Genomic DNA, 22,158 nt, shown 5'->3' with positions numbered 1-22,158 from the left:
GGAAGGGACGGGAGGGGGCGGTGGACGGTGGGAAATTGCAGTCAACATTTATTTCCGCAGTATGATGGAAAAATTCGAAAATAATTTGCGAGCCATAATTAAAAGGCGACAGCAGAAAAACTCGGGGAAAATATGGGGAAAAGTTGTAGCAAAAAGTGGAAAACGGTGATGGACTAAAGGGGATGGAGGGTGGGGTATGCGATATAGGGGAGGAGCCAGAACTAGTGCAAAAAGAAAGTCAGTCCCTCAATGTGCTCAATCCGCTGGGGTCATAAACAATTCCAGCATAGACGAGTTTTCGATTTTCGCCTCAATTGGCAACATATGGTGAACAGACTCCCCGAGAGCAAGCCAAAGGATCCCGCAGTTACCCATTCCTATGATTTCCTTTCCACACCTAAAGAAAAGCCAAGCGATAATGTATGAAACTAGCTCTAAAAGAGTCTTTGATTCTGAAAATTTAGAATATTTACGGTTTCTAAAATGAATTGTGTTTTAAAATAAATTTAAAATTAATTATTTATTTATTAAAAATTAAAGAAATGTCTTAAAAACATGCCTTTTTTTTGCTCAGGCACTGTAGTGTTTTCTAATTTTGTGAGGCAAAAGTGGATGAGGAAATTTCATAAGATAACAACTACATATCTACTCTTGGGTTGACGTTGAACCATTTTAATTGGAAAGGGACTTATGAAAACTTCTGAAAACACCTCTAGTGATCAACTTGCATTCTGTTTTTATGACTTATTGGAAGAAACAATTTATGTACAACAACTGACTAGTTGCCTCCAAAAGAAATCTGAAAAGTATGTGCAGTACAAAACTTGATACCTTTTTATAGTGTAGCTCGTGGGCGGGGCATCATTTGCATTTGTGACTGCGAATTGCGAATGCGAAAATTTAAAGTTTTCCCGATAAGAGGGTTGTAAAAGTACAAAAAACGGGGAGCAGGAGCGGAACGGGAAGCGATGGAGTCGCTGCTGCAAGAAATGGCGACGTTTGCGAGGAACGCGACATGAAAAGGGCGGCAGACAAAAGACGAAGACGCAGGCAGCAAACAAGAAAAATCGCTGCCGGCTCCTTGGGCGGGGAAAATTCGACTGGGCGGGGGTGATGGGAAAAGTGAAGGATGTAAATGGGGGGAGGGGCAGGACTTTCCTATACGAGTTTTTCGCATTGTAGAACGCGCGGCATTTGCCAGAAGGTGCCAACACATTTTATTGTTGTACCCTAGAAAGTGAGGGTAGCTTAAAAGTTTTGGAACAATAACTCCACTTCAATTCAGCCCGAATAGCTTAAAATGATCTCAAAACCCATCTGGAGTACAATATTAAAAATGAAATTAAAAATGAAATAATTAGTAAGTTAGTTTTGTTTTGTTTTGAGAGAACTGTTATAACTGAATTAGAAACATGTTTGAAGTCACTTTAAAAACTCCCCAGACAAAATGAAGAGAAGTAGTGCTAGACGAGCTCTAGTTAAGTTCATTTCTATTTACCTCTGTTGAGGGTCCTTCAATCAACTACAAAAGATTTCAGTATTTATTGAGGAGAGTACAAACACATTTTCTTGACTTTTCCACATACTTACCCCTCAAAATGTTTCCTTATGCAACCTTTCGCCCTTTAAGCAGAGTATACGAACTTCACTTCAGCAAAGTCCTGCTCTCCTTTTCGTGTTTTATTGTTCGACAATTCACCGCCCCGCACGTTTCCATCATCTGTTTTTGGGGTATGACGCGGGGTGCCACGTTTAGATCTACGACACACATTGGATGGGTGTATCGCACATGTCTCTATCTATAAAACGTCAACTTTATTTGCCCAACAACTGAGGCAAACAACGTTCCAGCCAAAAGCCAGAAACAGTACGGACTACGGACCATAGAGACCATATAGCACATAGCACGGAGCATCCCTCCTTTCGCATTCACGTCCCACCCAGTAAGCAATAAAACCAGCTGTCAATTTGTTTATATTATAAAAAATAATTAGTCTGTATTCAGCGCCGAAGTCGACGACTCCATCATAGGTGTATGTTGGAATGTATCGTATATATGTACGTAGGTTGGATTTGCGGGTTGCATATTGCAATTTGGGTTGAAAGAAGATTTGAGTGTGGGGGGGAGGCTTTGGGTTTTTGGTGATTATGTTTAAAATTTAAAGCATACGAGAGCGGGTTTCGTGGGTGATTAACTACGCTTGATAAGTGGAATAATTGTACGAAATATGTATGGATAATGCAATATAATTAGTGTTTTCGTATGGCTTAGACATTTCGCTTTGTTAATATTCTGATGACGCTGATTAAAAAGGCAATGGAGGAATGTCGATAATTTTAATTATAGTTTGATGATCGAATCGAAACGAACAAAATGCGGCACAAATTTTACCTATTCCCGGACGGCACACAAGTTGTTGCATACCCCCGGGCGTCTTTCATTTTGCTTGCACTCATTATGCTTCTTTAAATATGTTTGTTATGTTACTTATATAGAATATGCAATAGGTTTCCTTAAAATCATCCATCGATTCGCTTCCTTATAGTATATGTATCTCTGATAAATATATAATTTATTTACTTTCTGTTGAATTTTCTTATGCTTCCGTTTGGTTTCATTTCATTTTGTTCGTTTTCCGTTTTGTAACATAGTTTATTTAGGCAAAAATGGCAACAAAATTGTATGTTTAACATTTGTCTACTGTGCAAAAACCGTTTCGCTTTATAGTCAGTGGTTCTTGTCGCTCTTGTCCATGATTAGTAGTAGATGTGTATAACTTTAGCTAACTAACAATTAATTTAAACATTTGGTAACTTATAATTGGCAATAAATCGTTTGAATAAGCAAACATTTAACATTTAGCATACTTGATCTTAAATCGACTGCCCGAACAGATAACCCAAACTAAACAATAAATAGCTATATGATATATGTATGTATATTGAGTGTGTATATATATATGTTTGCGTGTATATATAGTGTATGTATATAGATGTATCTCTGCATTGTAAAGTCATAGTGATTGTAGCCTGAATATGTTAATAATTAATTTACGTTCAATATTTGTAGTTACAATGGGGATAGTTGGGACTTCTTTTTTCGGAAGAACTTGGGCTTACTATCCCGCGATCCTCGGTTTCTTAATTTTTATTGTATGTCCCGATTATCCTTCATTATGCTAGCTGGCAACTTAAGATATTTAAAGCCCCGTTTGAACTTATGCGTGTATTTAGTGAGTGAGTGAGTCGAGTGATTGATTCGATTGATTTATAGCGTATGCAGTGACTCAATTAATTGCAAGACAGTAGAAGTTCCTATGTTAAAAAAAAAGATATGGCATCGATTTATCTCAGCAAACTGGGTCGTTGGGTAGCAATCGGATTTTGCACAATGCTCGCTAGCCAATATCGCGTACAGATGGGGCTAAAGATATGTATACTTTCTCGAAAAACTTTTCTTACCAAATTGATCAAAGATTAGTTTATAAGAACTTCTAGCTGCCTTGCAGGTGCGAGACTCACTGATTTCATAATGAGTTATTTAGGTAATTGGGTTAGTTATAAGATTACTTAAAAATTGAATGATTTCTCTTCCTCTGGTTGGTTTTCTTCCTTGGTTTGTGTGTTTGTATTTTTGTTGTGGCAGACGTCGCCTCGTAAAAGTTAATCAGTCGCTATCAAAGATCCTATATCCTTCTACCTCAACCTAGTCGTGTTTTTTTAAAACTGTATGATATCTTTCCTTTTTGGTTTACATTAGCTTGTTTCCCTTTGGCCATTTCGAATGCTGGACTAGCTCGGTTGTTTCGTTTTGGTGGGGGTTTTGGACTTGGATGCGGTGTCTTGTTGCCGTTTAAAAATCGCTGATCTCACCCTCAGTCTCCGGGTAAGTGCAGGAAAAGGGAGTCAGTAGCCAATTGCAGAGGCCCTTGTTGTTGCCTGCGTGATCCTGCCGATGTCGCTTCTTGTGGCACTGCCGTTGGTAGTTTCCCATGCCCGTCGATGTGACTGCTCCCGTTCCCGAAACGGTGATGCGATGCCGCTGACCCTTGGACATGCCGGATGCGAAGCTACTCTCATCCGAATCCCTCACGGTGGCTACGCTGTGATAGCCACTCTCTGCCCTCCGCGATATGCCCGAGTGCTTGGAGGTCCTCGGGGTCGAGTTGGAGTCATGACCACTGTCGTAGGCCTCGGAACTGGTATTCAGGGGCAGCAGGGGAAGCCGCGACTGGGCGGCCAGGGGCAATATATTCGTGATCTCGTTCAGCTTGTGCTGGGCATCCTCCAGAGAATTTCTCTTGCCCACCGCCGCTGCCATGGATTTCTCGTCCAACTCGCAAATGTCATCGTGCTGGGGGGTGAATCGTTTCTCACCCTTCTGAAGATTGGGATCGGAAGCTCCGTCTGGCTGGCGAAGTAGGGCATAATCATCCATTCCAGCTATCTCCATTATGCCATTCAAGCTGGGTAGCGACCCTTGGCTGGGACTGTGAGACGGCTGTTTCGGCGGGCTGGGTGTCAGTCTGTAGGCTGGCTCACTGCAAACGCTGCTCTGGCCCACATTGAAGTGATAGACGGGCTCACTGAAAACACTTCCTATATCCGTCCGGAAGAGGGCGGCGGAGGGCGTGACTTCGGCCATCGCCAGTTGGGAGGTAAAAATTTCGTGCAACCGGGCCAGTTGATCAAACTGATGTCTACGAAAGGAAAAAGTATAAAAAAACACGATGATCATTTTTGGAAAGGTTTTTTAGGGACATCTCAAGTCAATCAAAGGTTTGAAAAAGTCTTTTTTAAATTTAAAAGATTTACTAAATTAAATTATTTATGAAATTCCAATTATTAACCCACAGCTTTTATGGTAAACCCTTAATAAAATTATTGACTTATAAGTGTAACATAATCTCCAACTCACCTTGCTCTTTCGCCGCACTCGCTAAAGGATTCACAGGCCATGTTGAAGCTGGACACGAAGGATATGTTGTCGCAGTGACTCAAAGCCGAGAGGGGATGTGCACTGTGATCGTAGTCCCGATCTCTTGACATGGTCCTGGCAATCTCTTCCTCCGTGACTTGCAGCCCGCAATCAATACTTCGTTGCGATGGATGATGCGAAGACGATGCTCTGCTGGCCACCAGTTCAGCCTCATGGAGCTGTTCCCGGGACACGTGCCGCGACAGCATCCTGTGCAGGTTATCCTGGGAAATGTCCCTGGAGCCCAGGGGATCGTCTAGTAATGGAAGAGCGGGCGGAACCTCCGAGGGACCACTGTCCTCGTCTTCATCGCCGTCCGGAGGGGCAGGATCCAAGAGGGGTAAGCCCTCAAAGCATGGCTGATTGAGATCCAAGGAGGGTTCCGGGTTGAAAGCAGGTCTGTCTGGTAAGTCCAGGGATTTTTGCTTCAGCTGCGAGAGTTTCCAATGCAAAGCAGTGGGGGAGTTGCTGGCGGACACCGTACTTTGGAAGACTTGCGTAGTCTGATTCTCCACCCACTGTCGGATCATGGTCTTTTTGTGGGCATCCATAAATCCGTAACCCTGGGTCTGACTACCAGCGGCTGCTGGAAGGTTTCCGGCTGTCAGGGATCTGCAGGACTGGGACTTTGGACCGTCTACCCAGGTTTCGCACTGTTTCACATGATTGACCTCTCTCATTAGATGACGGGCTTCTGCCACCTTGGCCCTGGAAACCCGGGGTCCATCGATCCACTGCTCCTCGGTTATTTTCCTCATTCCGGCTTCTAGTTGTTCGAGGGCCGCTCCCGGATGAGCTCTTCGCATCGGCGACCCCTTGGGAGAGGGTACCATTGATCCCTTGGACACCATGTGCCGCGGTATGGGAATGGGCGATCCCATGGCCTGCATCTGTGGTTGCTCGTGGGGAATCATTGGTGAGGAGCAGGCTCCTGCTCCCGCCTGGCGTTTAAGGCTGCCCGTATTGCTTCCCGGCAGCTTTTTGGCTGGAATTGGGCAAGAAAAAATGATCAACATATTACTACTTCATTTCTTTGTACTGCCTTTAAGCATTTCCGGCTAACAACAATGAATTCTTATCATATTCTTTTTGAAAATGTCAAATAAGGTACCCAATATAACTCTTTAAAGATTGGGTCTTGGTCTTGTTTAAAGAAAAAAACACTTGTTTGTACCTTTCTCCGCTGCCACGGCCTTTTTCATCATCATGGGACTGTTGCAGGCGGACTTCGAGGGCGGTTTCTCCACCCCACTCCCCTTGAGGGCCTTGCTCATCACCCCGCGATTATCCCCCGCTGTCAGCGACGGCAGATATACGGGCGGGTGCTCACCATCCGTGGCATCGTCATTGGGTCCCATATAGATGACCGTGTCGGCGGAGATTTCCGAACTGGAGGGGTCCGCCCCCGATCCCGCCGAGGAGCCGTTGCCGCCGAGTCCTTGGGCCAACCCCACCGCCAAGGGCATGGGAACACGATGTTTCCGGCGACGCAGGCGATGAATCCTGGATGCGATTTGAATGGTGGAGAGGGCATCCTGGTAGGTCTGTTCCGGTCGCACATGAGCCACGATGGCCACATGGCAGGTTATGGGGGCCAGGCAGTCCTTGAGCAGCGGGGTCAGCGGGTGGTCCTTGTGTGGGGGATGCCTCTGGCCGGATAGTATCGCCAGCAGTATGTTCCCGATCCCCGACAGCGGCAGTCCCCCGCTGCGATTCGCACACCCGCCCAGGTCGATGATATGTAAACGGCTCCGACCGCCAGCGACTGCACAGAGAGAAAAAGCGCCAGTAAATGGCCATCAGATAGGTGTCGTATAAATCAAAAAGAATTTGTTTACTTAAAAAGATAATATTTTGCTTATCAATATTTAATAATGGAAGACTTGGCATAGTTAAAAAAAACGTCCAAAACAAAATTCAAAATGTAACTTATACTTGTTACATTTCTCCCTGTGTTTGAAAAAAAAGAAATGTGGGTGGGAGAGGGTTTAAATGGGGTGGCGTTGGGTGTTGGAGTGGAGGAAATGCGACACTTTAATGGCGCTGCCGTCTAGTGGTAGTGAAGCATTTAGCGGGCCACTTGAGTGGCAGCAGCAACAAAAGTGGCCGCAACAAAAGCAAAAACAAGAAATGGAAAAACATTTTGAAAAACGCAGAGAAAATACACTACCAAATGAAGCTGTGCATAAAATGAATTATAGACTCATTTTTAAAACATGTATGTAAGTCCCGTTTTATAATGAATGTAACGTACAGTAGCATTTTGATATACAAAATGGAGGGGACACCTTTAGGTGATTACGAAGCGCTTTTAGTTTTGACTTTCATTTACAATTAGCTTGGAAGGTATTTCAAAGAATCCCGTAGATCATTATGTTTTTCATAATATAAGATATAGATATGAAAATAAAGATTAAAAGACAGGTTTTCGACCAACATTTTTTGTCACCTGTTACCATGTTGTATACGTAAGTTAAATCAATTCTAAAATGTAAATTTTTCCTTGCAGATAGAGAATTGAGCTATTAAAACTCAACTTGAATATAATAGTATTTCTACCCATATCTTAGCATTTTTACAAGCACTAACTGTTCCAGAATTTATATTAACACTCCCTTTGGCAGGGCATGAAAACAACAATGTGTCGGACACTTACCACCCCCCTTGCGGGACAGGCTGTACTGGTAGACGTGGAGCGTAAAGATGAGGGCGGACTCCAAGGGGGCGGCACATCCAGATCCAGAACTCCCGGATCCCGTGGAACCGGAACTTTTTAAGCGTCCGGCGAGCGCAGAGTCGAGAAACAGGGCCGCACGCTCGGCGGTGGGTGCACGTAGTTCCGTTGGACCGCCAAGGAAGTCGTCACGCAAATAAATCCCCGGGGAGTCGTCAGATTCTGTGTAGCCGTAGTCGCAGCCAGAGTTCCAGTATTGAGACCGAAAAAAGTAGCGGGAGTGAATGAAAAGGGCATTAGGTTTTATGTGGGAATAAACGCCGTATTCTACGGGGATAAAGAGTAGGGGCTGTTGATGATAAGAAGGTGGGGTAGGTGTCGGAACTGCTGCCCAGGTTAAGTTTATTCAAATTGGGCCAGTTACGACCCCGACCCGCCCCAGTCATCATCATCATTGTTTGGCCCAGGGGCAACATTACGCCACGCCCCCTGCACCCGCCCACTATGGAGCCATTTATTCTGGCGGCGATTCTGCCCGCTGGCAGCTAACAGGTGGACCACTGCTAGCAGCCCAAAATTAAAGACAAAGGGGTGAGTTTGAGAAAGGCCATCTAAATTGTGCGTACAAGTTCAAACAACTAAATAATATTAGCTTTTCCCCACACTCACTGCCAAAATACTTCCAAATTCTTTTGAAATTAACTCAACATTTCATCACTTAGCCCACTGATTTTGGTAGTTTAGTAAACAAGTCAAGTTGGTTTTAGGTATAGTACGTAGAAAGTAAGTACATATCAATTTGAATGAACATTTTTTAAATTATTACGCTTTCATCCTTTAAGTATTCAATTTATAACATTGTGAAGAACTAACTTTTTTGAATTATCGTATGCTTGGGCTAACTTACTCTGGACTTGCAAGACTTGAACTTTTAAGTACCCTGTTAAATACCAAATTTGGGAGTCTAAACAGCTCAGTAATTAGTTCTTTAAACTACATTTTAAAATGCACTTTATGATAAATTTGTAAACTGGAATTTGATTAGCATTTCGTTTCCATATATACAAAAAAGGAACATACAACTAAAAGATAAATGCTACTTTTCCTTGCAATATAAAAAGCCTGGATGGTTATTATAATTAGTTAAACATTTGATAATCGACCTCAGAAAATATTGCAGAGTGGTTCCTTTGATCGGGGCTAAATGCCCATTATCCCTGCCATATGCTTACCGGCTGCATGCGAGATGAGCAAATCCTGCGAGGGGGCATCCGGCTTGGTGGCACTGACGCCCACGGCACTGACCCGCACCGAGAAGCGCGCCCCGCTCTTCTGCCGCCGCTCCTGGATGCCCTTGTACAGCCAGGCGATGGCGCAGGGGGCCGCTCCCAGGGAGCACGCCCCGCCACTGCCACTCCCACCGACACTTCCGCCCACCTCCCCCAACACAGTTTGGGGCTGTCCGGTGGCGGGATATCCCATGGCCAGCAGGCAGCCATCGGAGCCTTCGAGCACGGCGGGTATCACTTCGCTCAGCGCCGATGCACACACATCCGACTGGAAGATACGGAACACGGAAAGAAAATATTACTAAATTGGTTATTTTTTGGGGTAACTCTGGGGATTTGAGCCACAGTAAAGGATTTATGAATGCTAAGTGATGGGTTGGTAATGAAGCGCAGTATTTGTACTCTAATACATGAGAAAGCAAAATATGTAAAAGTTATAATGATAGTATGTATACAGTTTTTTATAAAGTAAATAAAGAACAAAGTAGTTCCTAATTTATAAAACTGAGCAGAGCACCAAAATTTTTAGGTTTATGGTAGATTTCTAGACTTAAACCTAAAAAATTATTTTTAGATAAAGGAAATCCAGTTTAATTCTGGATTTGTACTTTTAAAAGACACATCAATGTATTTTTCCCAGTGAAAAAAGAATACAAATAGGTGTGGAGTGGAGGTCTGTGGGTGGTGGCCAACAAGGCATACTAATGGGCCCTCTTTAATGGCTGGAATTGGGTTCGATTGCGGGGTTAATTCGATTGCTGATTAGATCCGATGGGGGAGGACAATACGCGTATGTGTTAATTCTATTGGGGTATTTCTTTCCCTGGGTCTGAGGGATTGCCTTATGAGTGATTGCACTTCAAGGGACATAAATCTTGGAAAGGAACTTTGTTTGCCATGAATTATGAAGATTGATTGTGGTATTTTGTGGTGACTTGTTATTCTCTAGAATTACTAACACCTCTTTTGTAATCTTATAACACGTTGAAAGACATTTGTTGTCTATGACAGGAATCTTTTAAACGCAAAAATGTTTAATTGTAATTGCAACTCAAAATTTTTCATTTGCTAAAGGCGAAAATACAGCGAGAAGACTGGAAACATTCGTTAACTTTAAACTATAAATGTTTGCTCAAAGTTTTGAATTCTTCGAAATTAATGAGCGGTTTTAAAATTTTTATATTATATCTGTTCTTGTGACAGCTTTCACACTCAGTTTATTTAATTGAGAGTTCCTACACCTTGTCGTTATTTCTTTACCACTTAAATATTATTTTGGGTTTATTATTTATTGAAAGTGTGACTGTTCCCTAACAAAGCGATTAACGATTATAAATGTTCGATTTGAAGCAAATTAGCAAACCATATTTTTATACTATTCTTTTAAATTATAATTTAAAGCAGTCTGCTTGTAAATCAGATTTGAATAAAATTAATTTGGTAAATTCAAACTTCCCTAAATTGAATTCCATATTGCTTTTTATATCAAATTTAATTATTTTAACACTTCCCAATTTGAACCTCATACAAGGTACAAAGATTTATCATAATACCAATAAAGCGAATTCTTATGAAGCACATTACAAAAATAAGTGTCAGGGGCATTACAGAACGAATAAATGTCATTGTCTAGTTTTCTAAATGGCTTGTTTTTTATAAAATGATATAGGGAAATAATAAAAAACAAGACAGAACGCTATAGTCGACGGCCAGCAAGCAGCAAAACGAATGTTCCTAAGGTTGCACATGTGGCAACCTAATATGGCAGCAGCGCCAACAAACAAACATACTTCGCCATACACACCTTGCAACAACGCCATCTAGCGTCGATTTCTTTATTTGCTAATCATTTTTTAAGAAATGGTCCAATTTAATAAATTTCTGGAATGTGGATAGTAATAATAACACTAGTTTACAGTCCAAATGCGCGAAGAAAGATAATGGTAGTTCCTGGTAGATCCCGAAAAAGAAGACTACAACATTTTAAGTTTCAGTTTTCATAAACGTAAGGGGTTTATGTTGTGGAAATTATATTTTTAACGTCGTTAAAAGCGACAATCAATAATTATCGGGAATAGGTAAAAAATATTAAAGTAAATAAACATATAGAAATTTAATTAATAATAATATGTAAGTATACATATACCTAAAATTATGTCAATAGTGAGAATTTGTACAACAATTTCCGAAACTTCGTAAATAAAAAAGTTTCACAACACTGCCAAAGGAAATTACATGAACCTCCTTACGTTGGTCAATACTAAAATTAATTTTTCAGGCGAAATTCTGTTACCGGCCTATCAATACTAAGCTATGACAAATAAAATTAAACTAATTTTACCATGGATTCTGTCCAAATATGGCTTGTTTGGTTCGTAGGATCGGTAACTTTAAAGTGGTGGACGTCTCAATTCGTCGTATATTTTTGAGTTTTTCTTATATCAACAGAGGCCTTACAGTCACTAAATTGTTAAAAATTTCACATTTTCAAAGTTGGCCGAGCTGTAGCTCACAATATATTCAATGTAACCTATTCATTTATTCGGCAAAATTTTAGGGTGACACTTTAGTTGTAAACTAAATCATTTATCACCTTAATTGGTTAGGCGTAACACAAGATTAAAGTAAAGGCAAGAAAATACCAAAAAAATGGTCTTTAAAAAATCTTAAATCTACCTTTTTTTGACTTATTTTTCGAGAACAAAGGGTCCAATTCTACCAGGAACTACCACCATCCTTCTTGGGGAAGTTTCAAAATATTATTTTGTAAACTAGTGTAATCAGAACCAAATCCGTTATACATTTATACGAAATATTAAATAATGTGGGCGCTAGACAACTCAAGAATGTGCTTGCCAAATGCGAACTTTTTAGCTTTTATAGTTCCCGCGAAAGCGTTCATACGGACGGACAGACTGGCGGACATTGGTAGTTTGACTCGACTAGTGATCCTGACTAAGAATGTATATATTTTAGAGCAGTGGTCGGCACACACATACCATCACAAGTTTGCCTAGCATTAGTGTGAGTGTAACAAACACGAAGTTTGCGCGCGGCGTGCTGTAGCGAGACGTTTCTCTGCTTTGCACTGAGATCCTCTGCCGCAGCAACAAAAAAGCGCCCCGAAGTTGAGAATAAAATGACCCGAAGACACATGCCGAAGTCACACGAACATGTACGTTATACGTGAGCGAGCAGAGGATGGGCAGAACACTTCCCTATGCTCACTAGATAGGCCGCTGCCGACCACTGTTTTAGAGGGTCGAAAACGCAACTTTCTACCTGTTACGTACTTTCTGACAAATGAGAATTTTTAAAGGAAAGATTATGTCTTTTTAAAACTCACCTGTTTGTCCTCCCCGGTGAAGAGGTTATCGAATGCGAACATTTTGGGTGCGGCCACCATGGGCGCCCGTTCCTGGGCAGCCTGCGGCGGAGGGCAGGCGTTCCTCGGGTCGGTGAGCGTGACCTGTCGCTTCTTCTTGTCCAGCGCCATAAAGTCCGGCTCAGTTCCGCCGGAGTTCCTGTCCCGCTCCGCCACCCGCAGCATGACCTTCACCTTACCCACGCCATAGCATTCCCGGCTGCTCAGGCGGCGGATGAGGGTCGGGGGCATGGGCGGCGGGGCACGCTGCAGTGCACCACAGAAGCCGCCATTCCGGGACATATTCGACGTACTGGTGGCCATGGTTCCTTGGATTTTGGTTGCCACAGTGGGCAGTGGAAGTTTATTGCTGGAAGCACTTGCGTTTCCTTTTGGGGAACGAATAAAATTGGGAGTTAATAAGGGGCCCAAATCCTGGCTTTTGTTTTATGTCAGGGATCCTAAAATGCAATCGTCACTCCCCATAAACTTTGTTTGTTGTCGGGGGTTTTATGGTTCTTTAAATAGTTGCCGGGCCTGTCATAAATTGCGATTTCTGTTCGGGCCGATGGGCATAAGTTATTTGGTGCGTTGCGAGAAGGGTCCTTCGGTAATGGCCATAACACTTTCGCTTTATGGTTATGGGCCATCTGTTTATTGGGCATATGCTTCACTGTACTATCATCACTATCACGCTCGCACTGTCACTGTCACTAAGCTCGTGTTTTATTCACTTGTAGCATCTTGTGCATAAAATCAAATTTATGTTGAATTGGCCTGGGTTTTTATGGTGGGAAATTATGCGCTTCGTTGTCTTTCAAGCATTCTTTTGGGACAGTCGTATTTCACATCAGTTTAATTCTATTTGAAAAGTTTATGTTCGAAATTTAAGGTCTTTTTGGCTATTAAAAGTTTTAAACTTGAACTTTTAACCATTTGCAATTATTCGTTGGAGCCATAAAAAGTTTGTGGATTTTGAATTTTCTTATCTAGATTATAAGATTTATGCAGAAAAAGGCATTATTAATTTAGTAAAGCCAGTGCCCGACTTTAAAATGTTAATGGTAAGTTGTTATTATATTTTATGACATTTAACATGTTAATTATAATATTTTATTTTATTGGTTTTTAAGACCTTTTTATATATTAATCAGATCCATTTTTAATGTGTAATATAGTTTAAATCGGTTTTTTCTTGTTCTATTTATTAAATATTATAGCATTCGCTTAGTATATTTGAATTACATTCGTTTCTTTTCTCTGAGAAGTTTGTTTGATGCCTTCAAAGTGTTCTTTGTTAATGGAATTTCTTAGTCGTGTCACTCAAACTTTACTTGGAAATGTGAGTTTTCCCTTGGTCTGTCATATTTATATGACGACTTGTCTCTTATCAAGCTTGTTATGTTTTATATCACTGGAATTATCAACTTTACTTGTTATGTTCAACTATACTTTTGAGGTATTCATGCAAATTCCATTAGACTTTTTTCTTTTGCTTGTCAGTCGCGAGCCGTGACATTTCTTCAATGCCTTCATTATTATTTCAATTTGACTGGGAAAACGTGACATTTTTGCAACGTCTTTCATTAATATTGTCCCCCGATTCCCAGCCCTACTTCCCCGACCCGCCCCCTCCCCCATAGCTGCCCACTCCATTTCGGCCTCTTCTATATTGCCATTCCCTTTGAATGACAGGCAACAACTTCGGTCGGTTCAACTTCATTTTTCAGACTACGCGCACCTGCCAACTGAGGGAACTTCTTTTATATGGGTATTTCCTTTATTTTTTGCCTCGGGCCTCCGTTTTTTATCCGAGGATTGGTGTCGTCCACCTTTTGAGTTTTAGCTTTGGCTTTTCACACAAATCGATTGGCAATGCCTTCTAATTGTACACAACGCACAATAGGGGAGTCTAGCTGAAGTCAGGGGTTAAGGGATTTCCCTTTTGGCACACACACTCACGCAAACACACACGAAACAGGAACAAACACAAACCCTTTTTTTATGACTGGCAATTTCTCGCTGTTGATTTCATCTTTGGCTCGACTCCTTCGACTTTCCGAATCGCCTTGATTTCCTCGCACATGATTTATACTTCAGCCAACACACTGGGATTTTCCCGAATCTCTGCCCTGCGACTTTGTTGTTTTTCCTGTTGGCTTGTCCCTTCAGCGAATAATAAATAAAAAACCCGCGAGGCGAGAAAGCCAAACGCGTGCCGACTGCGTTGGCATTACAATGGAAACTGAAGTCGGATTTCGGTTTGGCCTCGGCTCGGGCTCGAATTTCCCAAGAGTTTTCCGCCTCTCCGCGGCGCAGGCGTGCCAGAGAAAAGAGCCAAAGTCCGATGGCAATGCCCCAGTCCCGACCTCAAGGGTGGTCGGACTTTCACTCTTTCACTCTCTTCCGGAAAATCTCTTCCTTTTGGCAAACGACGGCTTTGAGGCTCAGGTAAACAAAATCAGCGAGGCTAAAACAAAAGGAACAACCTAAATGATGTTTATATTGTAGACATCTAAGTGCTCACGGCCGGGGATCATTGAAAATGGTGTGATACCTCTTGTATGCAATAAAGTGGGCATGGGAAGACGAATTTTATTTTTGATCTTAAATATTTTGCTGGCAAAAATAATAATATGCTTATTATAAACTTCGAAACATATTAAGTTAAAAATTAAACAGGTTTTATAATAATTAAGTGATTTGGTTTAGCTTTTGGGGTAACTTCATTAAACTGTAATCCTTACTTTAATGAACTGTTAACACTTAAATACAATACATCAAATACTTTTTGTACATTGTTTTTAATAAACTTTATTTTAAAGAGGCGAATGCTCTTTAGAAACAATAACTTGTATGATATATTTTAATAAATTACAAATTCAGGGTCATTGCATAAGTCTCCATAGCTTTTTGCGTTATTTAAGATCCAACAGCACAAATACAATATACCTTTTTTCTGCGTGGGTACCTGGAATAAAAGGAACAAGAAAGCACACACGAACACGGTGATAGTTGAGCTGCTGGAGCGTCACTTAAGTGCCGCTTGGAGTTGGTGCTGATGGAGGGGGGTTTCCAGGGGCGGAGAGGGCGTGAGAGGGGGCCAAATGCAAACGATGTGTTTTTAAGTTCGCTTACATTTGGCAGGCTCGTGAAGGAGGTGTTGAGTGTGTGTTCGTATTTAAAAGCATGTGTGCAAGGGTATGGGGATTTTCCGGATTTACATTTACCTTTTTCGATTTTTTACCAAGTGGACAGCGGCAACGGCTCAATTAAAGAGACCCAGACCAGGCTGATTGCCATTAAGGTAGTTGCAGGAAAACAGCGGTAATCCAATCCGCTCTTAAAGTGTTTCGTTATTATAATCACAATCATAAAACTTGAGGAAATTCTGTGAAAAGCGTGTTTCCGCAACGGCCAAATCAAGTTGTATGTAATCCCAGCGCCAAACAACAAAACAAACACACCAAACAAAGCTTAACTACAGTGAAAGGGGATAAACAGTTTGAGAGGCACTACAGTTGCCTGAGGGCGCCATCTATTGGGTGAGTATCAGGTGGCAACGCCAAAAACTTTACAGTTTGAAACTGGGTTCGAAGTGAATGATAAATATGCAAAGAACACTTTGTGTATTTACAAACAAGTCAGTGACTTTTAAACAAGCTTGCTTAACATTAAACAAATAAATACCACAATGCATTTCGAATTGCATAAAATGCACAAAAAACTGTCAGGGTAAAAATTATCTTTTTAGTCATATCCGGTGGCGAGTAAGTTTCCGTATCAAATTTTGTGGCTAAGTATAAGTAATACTTATATTGCAAGTATTAAAAATGATTGTTAAGCTATCAGTAAAAATGACAGGCTGTTCGCAGGCCAGAATCATTGCATTTAAGGCTTTCGTTTCCAAAGGTTTAACTCTAAAAGCATGTTCAAGTTTTTAACTTTTGTTTTCTATGCAGTAATTGCAAAAGTTTTGAAGGTGCCCCTGTCGGGATCCGAGGATGTCAGTACCGATGGCCGATACATGTGCCTATTGCATGATCCTCCAAACCAGTGTGGGGAATTCTGCCTGTCAGCGCTGATGCCACTAATCGATCACATAGCCAGGCACCAGGAGCAGTGGATCACCTGCAATGTGAAATCAAATGAGACCGAGGCTAAATTGGGTAAGATAGAAGCCCAGCTGACAGCGGTAAAAATGAAGTCAGAAGAACAACTGCAAGCTCTTCTTACAAAGATTGAAAGCCAACAAAGTGCCGTCATGGAAACCCTTCTGCAAATGAACAGGAAAATCATGTTCCTAAGGTTCGACAGGGTCGGCTCAAGACTCTTTTATATCGAGCATAACCTTGGACAAAATTGGACCAGTGCTTTAAACTCCTGTAATGGGATGGGAGGCCATCTGGCCTCTTTTAAAAGTGAAGAAGAATTTAAGGACATCAGTGCGAAACTGAATATGGATACTTCTTATAGGCTGGGCATCAACGATTTCGCCGAAAAGGGCCTTTTTATATCCGTCTCCTCTGGAAAGACAGCTCCTTTCTTGAAGTGGAAACCGGGTGAACCCAAATATAACCACATTGACCAGCATTGCGTAACTATGCATTACGGGGGCATGTGGGTTGACAGTTGTAGCAGTAACATACATCTCATTTGCGAGGCAGACGATAATTAATAGTAACTAAAATTAATAAGTACTTAACCTTATCCTTTTTGTAGAAAATATCGTTAATATATAGTACCAATAAAGCCAATCTGTCGGCTTGAATTAGTGATCCCGTTGACCAGCGAAAAATTAAAAAAGGAAAAATAATGTCTAATAATTTAAGGAAAAAGACGGAAAGATGAATACACAGTTTTAAAGCTATCAATATTGAACTTATATTTTACTGCGTATTTTCAATTTTCACTATTGGATAAGAAGTTTATGTAAACTGATAAATAATAAAAAACATTTCTATACAGTTATTTCGTTAAACTTTTATTTAGCCATTGATGTTTTTTTTGTAACATATACATACTTGAGTATCATTTTTATTTGTATATTCTGTTGCTTTTCGGTCGTTTCGCACTCCCTATTTACAGTTAAGGAAATAGAGTGCAAAAGTGCAATATAGTATTGGTACAAATTGCCTAGTTGAAAATGCATGTCAGATGAAAATCATGTATACTGTATATATCGGTTATCGGTTAACTAAGGCTAATTCGCAGTGAGTTCATCGAGTGTTGTGTGAGTGTATAACGCATCGTTCGGTAAGACCTAATCTTAAGACTAAACAAACAATTTGAAACAAACAGCCTAGATGGAAAACATACTTCTCGTACAATAGGTAGAAACAACTTCAGAGGTAAGAATTACTCATCGATCGCGGTAATATTCATATGAGCTGGGGGAGATGAGGGATTTCGTTGCTTAATAAACTTTGTCACGCGTTAAAGTCTTTGAAACAGAACAAAAAATAATACACATAAGATATGCAGTTTGCCATGAGATGGGTTGAGACTCGCAAATCGGAATTCGGGTTGGATTGGATGTGTTGGGTCGCTTAGTGGGAAGGTGCCCCGTACGAGCTGCTGGGTGCAGAGGGTGCGGGCGGGGCAGCTGGAGCTCCGTATTCGGGCGCTGGAGGCGCCACACTGTTGGGATAGGGTCCAGTCTCCTCCTTCTGGGTCTTGTAGCGGATGAAGTACACCTCCGGCTTGCTGGGCTGGGTGGGAGCCGGCGTGGGGATGATGATCTCCGGCTGCTCCTCGGGCTTCTTGACTAGCACGTACACCAGTGTCTTCTCCTCGTTCTGTGGGAACTGCGGAATTACGGGTGCGGTTGGGGCAGGTGGGGATGGTGCCTTGATGAACACGATCTTGTAGTGCTTCTGCGGAGGCGGCACGTACAGGGGTTTCCTAGTGGAAAAATTATAAATTATAAATTATAATACTCAAATGTAGGTTTAAAGATGTGGAATTCTCATGATATAGCTTAATAGCAGGTCGCCAGACCGCTTTTAGGGGTTTGTGGACGTTGGAGTGGGCGTGGAATAACAAACTTGCGCTGGGTCATAAGCATTGGAATCAGAACTCTCTAGCTCTTATATTTTCCAAGATCACAGCGCTCACAAGAAAGACTGGAATGGCTATATCGATTTTGTTAAGTCAGCTTTACTCTACAACTTTAGTTTTGAAATTTATTGCAATGTTTCACTTTTCATTTCTTTATGTATAAAGCCAGGCTATAAGTGTTTTCCTTGTTTTCTCTAATTCGGTATCTCTGTACGAATAAAGGAGAAAGGAGTTTCTCTTTGAGGATTATGCAAATGACAAGCCCATAAATGGTGACCTCCCAAAAATGGTGAACCATCTGCATCTGCTTGGAAGTTGGACTAATCAGATGAAGATGATGACCATTGTGATGATAACAGCGGGTGTCACGTCAACCGTACCAAGATGAGGGTTTACATAAAGCTCCCTATGGTAATTGCGTTCCTGTCCCTCCAAGTCTGAAAATTAGCTTGGAAACACGACTCAGATATATACAAGTACTCCGGAGAGCTTAGGTAACTTTAAGTCACGGTTTGGCGGTCTGAAAAGCCATATCATTCCCCTCTCGAGGTAATTAACATTGCTTCCAACTCCAATTGAAAACAGACAGAAGACGACAGAAAACATTAAATCAGAGAAAAGAGAGAAAAGTTGGATGGCTTTCGTTTTCTCGGGTATTAAATAATTTTCCTCCTTTTAAGCGACTCTCTAAATACCCTGGAAATGAGGCAACAGCTGTGGAAAAGGGCCCTGAGCCGGATTAGATGATTGGCGTCTGGTCTTGCAACATTTGCCTAGTTATTATCTTTGGGAGTTGGCGGCACTAGTTGGTTTACGGCGATGAATTGTGAGAGAATCTGCATAAATGGCGTGGATTATTTACTCATAAAACAACAATGTGTTTTTCCCTCATTTTTTGCCAATCTTAAGTGGAACAAGACAAATAAAGCGAGATCATTTGTAACCGTTCCCTATCACGCGAGATGAAGAAAAGGGAGAGGGATAAGCGGTGTGAATAATTTGAGCTGATTATAATGTGGGATAGAAGAATAAGTAATTTGAGAAGGGTTGCATCTTCTTATATATGTATATATTCTCGATCACTTCCGGAACACAAAAACCTAAGCCTAAAAATACCTTAGATATATGTAATTCTTTGACAAAGTTCCTAAGTCATTTAATGTACGGAAATTTAGAAAACCTTTAACTTCATGTTTAAGAATTTAAGACCCATACTTGCCGCTAAGTAATTCCTATAGTTACTGTTATTACTAATACTATTTTTTTTCTAACCATTGTCTTTAAAAAACCATCGATTCTAGAAAAATAACTTGGAGTGGAAGAATTGGAGACTAGTGGATGATCTATAAATTACAGCGACTAATGACTTAACTTTAATAGATAACGGCATAATCAAAACTCTCAAAATGTTCTATCCTTGGACTCACCTGGGTGCCTGGTACTCCGGCTCTGGTGGCGGAACATGGACGTAGACGTGCTTGTGAACCACCGGCGGCTGCTGGGGGGGTCCGTACTGAGGCGCAGGGGCGCCGTAGCCCCCACTGGGTCCACTCGGCTGGTAGCTGCTGGAGGGGGGCGCACTGTACGAGTCACGCGGCGGCTCGGGACGAGCGGCCACCAGGGCAGCCAAGGCTAGGACGACCACTAACTGCGGGCGAGATCGGAGGGGAGGAGAACACCATTATCACGGAAACTTGGGAGCTCGGTTGGTCACATGATCATACCACACAACTGGACTGCATTTTCGGGTGGTTTGTTTTCGGCTATATCCGTTTCGGGTTTTGTCACTGCTCCAGGTGGATCGGTGCTACTGGTAGTGTGGTTGTGGTGCTGCTTCGACGCGGAACCTCTTACTGCATGCCACAACGATTGTTGCAGTTTCTTTTATAGCGGCGCAGCGCGTGAAATAAAAATTAAGTAAAATTCAAGACGACGACCAAGACCGCTGCTGCTGCCTCAGCTGCTCAGCTGCTGCCTCGGTCGACCGAGCAGTTGGCTGAGCAGTTGGCAAAGAGCGGCAGCGGCAGCGCCATATAGCCATGAAGAAACTGAATGTTTGAGCCAAGTCCACAGCCCCGACCACAGTTGGCCAGTCATGATCTGGTGGGGAAACTGAGGCTGCAGCTCCTAGCTGCGACGCAGACTGCGGCTGCGACTGCAACTTCTGCTGACCGTTTCTTGGCTTTTGGGTTTTCCTCCTTCGGTTGACTACTTCTTTTTCGTGGTTTTATATGTGTGTGGTCAGGCATTTTTTCGGGGCAACTAGGATTACTTTTCAAGGGGAAAATAAGGAACTTGAAAGGTACATTGTACTCACAATTAAGCCGAAGGCATGAGCTAAAATTTCAGCAAGGCCATCAAATATATTTACACGGTAGTTATTTTTGAAATTTCCCATCAGCTGTTATAAACGTAACTTATATTTTTAAAGTCCATTATTTTCAAGGAAAGGAAATAAAAGGTATTATGGTACGCACTCTGCTCATATTAAGAGATAGCTTAGCTCTACCACTGTTCAAGTATCTGATTGGACAAAATTACATGATATGAAACAATATTAAGCATATTAAAATGATAAAGCCAATAATTATCTACATATTTTGTAATTTATAAGAATCAGAAAAGTACTTACTGGTAATAATATAATATTTCTTTCTAAGTGTTCTTAACTTACAGAGATGATGAATATTTGATGAATTGAGTTTTTGTTTGGTATATACATTTTATTGTTACTCAGTAAGTTAGTAAGATAATTCAACGGTATTTGTATTAAAGGGGATACAAAATTTGATAATACTGTGAAGTGACTAAACCTTGAAAGGATATGTTTTTTTTAGTTTACTTATCTATCTCCTTTTCTAGCAGCAAATGTCAAATATTTTTGTTTATGAAAATAATTTAATTAACTTGAATTAGTTTTTATCAGATAGAACGGTGACTTTTTATATTCTAACAATTAGAGTATTCCACTTTCGAGGTAATAATCCAAAAACAAGGCCTTTCCGGCTCTCTCATTTCTGTTTTTCTTATTGCATTATTATATATGTGGTTTATGTGTATAAATTGTTATTTTGGTCATTTGGAGGATCCAATCGCAGTGGACTCGTAACCAACTCTAGACTCTGAATCGGATCGTATCGGATCGGATCGTGTGGCACGATTCACTTTCAGTTTCAATGGATGTGGATTCACTCTCATTTAGCAGGCGATTCGGGGAATGGGCTGAGTTGGGATAGGATGGGGGATGGCTTTTGTGCTCTGGAGTGGGACTGAATCTGGTGTTGGTTTTATTTCATTTCTTCATGCTCTTCGGCCTTTTGTTAGCCAGCTTCTTTCTGTCTTTTGGGTTGACTTGTCTTGACTTGGCTTGGCTCGGCTTGTTGTTATTATAATTGTTACTGTTATTGTCTTACTGGTTTTGTTGTCTTTGTAATTTCTGTCCGCGTTTTGGCAACGAAGCTTCATAATGAGCTTCACGCTCTTGTTGGGTCGCCCCATCTGCATAAGCATTTTATTTAATTTTTCTCCTTGCTTTTGTTTTTGCAATATTTTGAATTTCTTTAATTTGTTTTTCTTCTCTAGTTATAGTGTTGTTTTTGGGCAGTTTTTTTAATAATTTACGCCCCGGCCATGACAATTTGCGTTAGGGAAGACTGATGGAAAAAATTATGATTGGCAAAATGTTTTGCAACTTTTCCGTGGCTCATAACCCCCGAAGCTATGTCTTGCTTTTTCTCTGATTTATGCACATAATCTATAAATGGCAATCAGCATTTTGCATCGATTGTGAGCG

The 22,158-nt window shown here is 41.4% G+C and overlaps 3 protein-coding genes across 3 annotated transcripts; 1 reads left to right on the top strand and 2 right to left on the bottom strand.

Annotated features, from left to right (window-relative positions):
• Positions 1–1,975: 1,975 nt before the first annotated feature.
• On the bottom strand, positions 1,976–14,536 carry LOC108019216 (kinesin-like protein CG14535). Its single transcript, XM_017087011.4, has 7 exons — positions 14,301–14,536; positions 12,288–12,694; positions 8,885–9,209; positions 7,635–7,874; positions 6,153–6,743; positions 4,919–5,963; positions 1,976–4,700 (listed from the first exon to the last, which is right to left on the bottom strand). The coding sequence occupies exons 2-7, from the start codon at positions 12,627–12,629 to the stop codon at positions 3,854–3,856; spliced, it is 3,390 nt and encodes a 1,129-aa protein (XP_016942500.3). The 5' UTR covers positions 12,630–12,694; positions 14,301–14,536; the 3' UTR covers positions 1,976–3,853.
• A 1,697-nt stretch (positions 14,537–16,233) lies between these two features.
• Positions 16,234–16,983, top strand: lectin-28C. Its single transcript, XM_070994287.1, has one exon. It carries the CDS (start codon positions 16,234–16,236, stop codon positions 16,981–16,983), a length of 750 nt encoding a protein of 249 aa, XP_070850388.1.
• Positions 16,984–17,273: 290 nt separating this feature from the next.
• TwdlE (TweedleE) lies at positions 17,274–20,248 on the bottom strand. Its single transcript, XM_017086589.4, has 3 exons — positions 20,090–20,248; positions 19,793–20,013; positions 17,274–18,209 (listed from the first exon to the last, which is right to left on the bottom strand). Exons 1-3 carry the CDS (start codon positions 20,105–20,107, stop codon positions 17,855–17,857), a joined length of 594 nt encoding a protein of 197 aa, XP_016942078.1. The 5' UTR covers positions 20,108–20,248; the 3' UTR covers positions 17,274–17,854.
• Positions 20,249–22,158: the final 1,910 nt, after the last annotated feature.

This window comes from Drosophila suzukii, chromosome 2L (genome assembly GCF_043229965.1).
Source record: "Drosophila suzukii chromosome 2L, CBGP_Dsuzu_IsoJpt1.0, whole genome shotgun sequence".
Taxonomy (NCBI): Eukaryota; Metazoa; Arthropoda; class Insecta; order Diptera; family Drosophilidae; genus Drosophila; species Drosophila suzukii.
Note: the sequence above shows the minus strand (reverse complement) of the source record. Positions and strands in the feature narration are given on the sequence as shown.